Here is a 1332-nt window from a genome sequence, read left to right on the forward strand (position 1 = left end):
AAAAAAAAAAAAAAAAAGGAAAAAAGCCAAGGAAGTTTCATAGATAATTGCTACTACTATTCAACATTCTTGTGGAGCAAAATAAGTTTGTTCCCAATTTTATGAAAACAGTTCCAAGCTTCCCTTTCTTCCTTATCTAAACAATTTCTAGAAATCAAATGGAATTTTCTTCATTTCAGTGCAAAGCTAGAGAAAATCGAACAAATGACACGGAAAGACAGTTTTCTAGGAAAGAGTTGCCAAGTTATGCTCAACCTAGACCACTCATATATTATAATAGGAAATTGGACAAAGAAGACAAGTAACTTCATGTAGAATGGTATGCCACTAAATGATTAGATGAAGGGCCAAATATGTTTACCAAGAGGGAAGCAAATCGCAGCACCCATAACTGAACCCAGCATCATATTCCTTACACGCCAACGAAGTGAACCTGGCACTAAAAAAACAGAGCATACAAAAGGTAATTTCAATCCGAAAGAAGAGAATTTTAAAATGTGTGGTGAGTCTGGTGACAAGAATTTGTTCTCTTACAAATTAAACCAAATGTTGCAGCAGTTGCAGAACCAGCTCCAACTACGTTATAAACGTCATGGAAGCCTCGCTTTTCAGCAAGCAAGTTCTGTAACCCACAAAAGGCAGCCGTAAACATTCCAAGACGCACACCACCAACTATTGAACCACGGGTCACCCGAATAAATCTTTTCTCCATTGCATCTCTCATTAGTCGATACTGTTCGCGCTTATCGGGCGTGCTCCCAAGCTTCAACATTACTTCTGCATCTTTGCTCTGAGAAATGAAGATCTAAATTCTTCTCTTAAAATATCAAATATCAATGATATTAATGTATACAAATATAATAATAAGCACATAAATGTGCCTCTCACAAGTAATTTTTTCACTTAATGAAGCGTAAAAGCACAATCACTATGGTGCAGGAGTCAGTCGAGATAGTTTTATCCAAGTTTGAAACTTTTACCTTGAAAATCACATGTATAGCTTTAACATGTGAAGCATTACTTCTTTTGAGCTGGTGAAAAAAAGAACCTAGAAGCACCCAAGGTGACTTTATGTTTTTGGTGATATTCTTGAAATAGCAGAAAGACGTTCTGTTACATTATGGCTCTCATTACATTCTAAATCCCGATAGCAGCCTCATTTTTATGTGAGGATGATCGTGAAATGTGATAGATTTCCTGTGTAATAGCCTATTACCATCGACATTCTCAGTAATCAAGCTCCTATTGTGATGGTTATCTTCCCCTTTTTCTAATAATATATATTAGTGGACTATGAAAATTCCTTTTTTTTTTTTTTTTTTTTTTTTAAAC

At 35.4% G+C, this 1332-nt stretch overlaps 1 protein-coding gene across 1 annotated transcript in view; it reads right to left on the minus strand.

Moving 5' to 3' along the window:
- Window positions 1–316: 316 nt before the first annotated feature.
- LOC111405294 overlaps window positions 317–1332 on the minus strand; it is a 9095-nt gene continuing 8079 nt past the window's right edge. Inside the window, exons 3-4 of the mRNA XM_023034110.1 lie at window positions 535–790; window positions 317–439 (exon numbers count right to left, since the gene is read on the minus strand). Coding sequence (XP_022889878.1) covers window positions 336–439; window positions 535–772 — 342 coding nt within the window. The 5' untranslated portion in view covers window positions 773–790 and the 3' untranslated portion in view covers window positions 317–335. The remainder of the gene's footprint in view (window positions 440–534; window positions 791–1332) is intronic.

Source organism: Olea europaea, chromosome 12, assembly GCF_002742605.1.
Source record: "Olea europaea var. sylvestris chromosome 12, O_europaea_v1, whole genome shotgun sequence".
Classification (NCBI taxonomy): Eukaryota; Viridiplantae; Streptophyta; class Magnoliopsida; order Lamiales; family Oleaceae; genus Olea; species Olea europaea.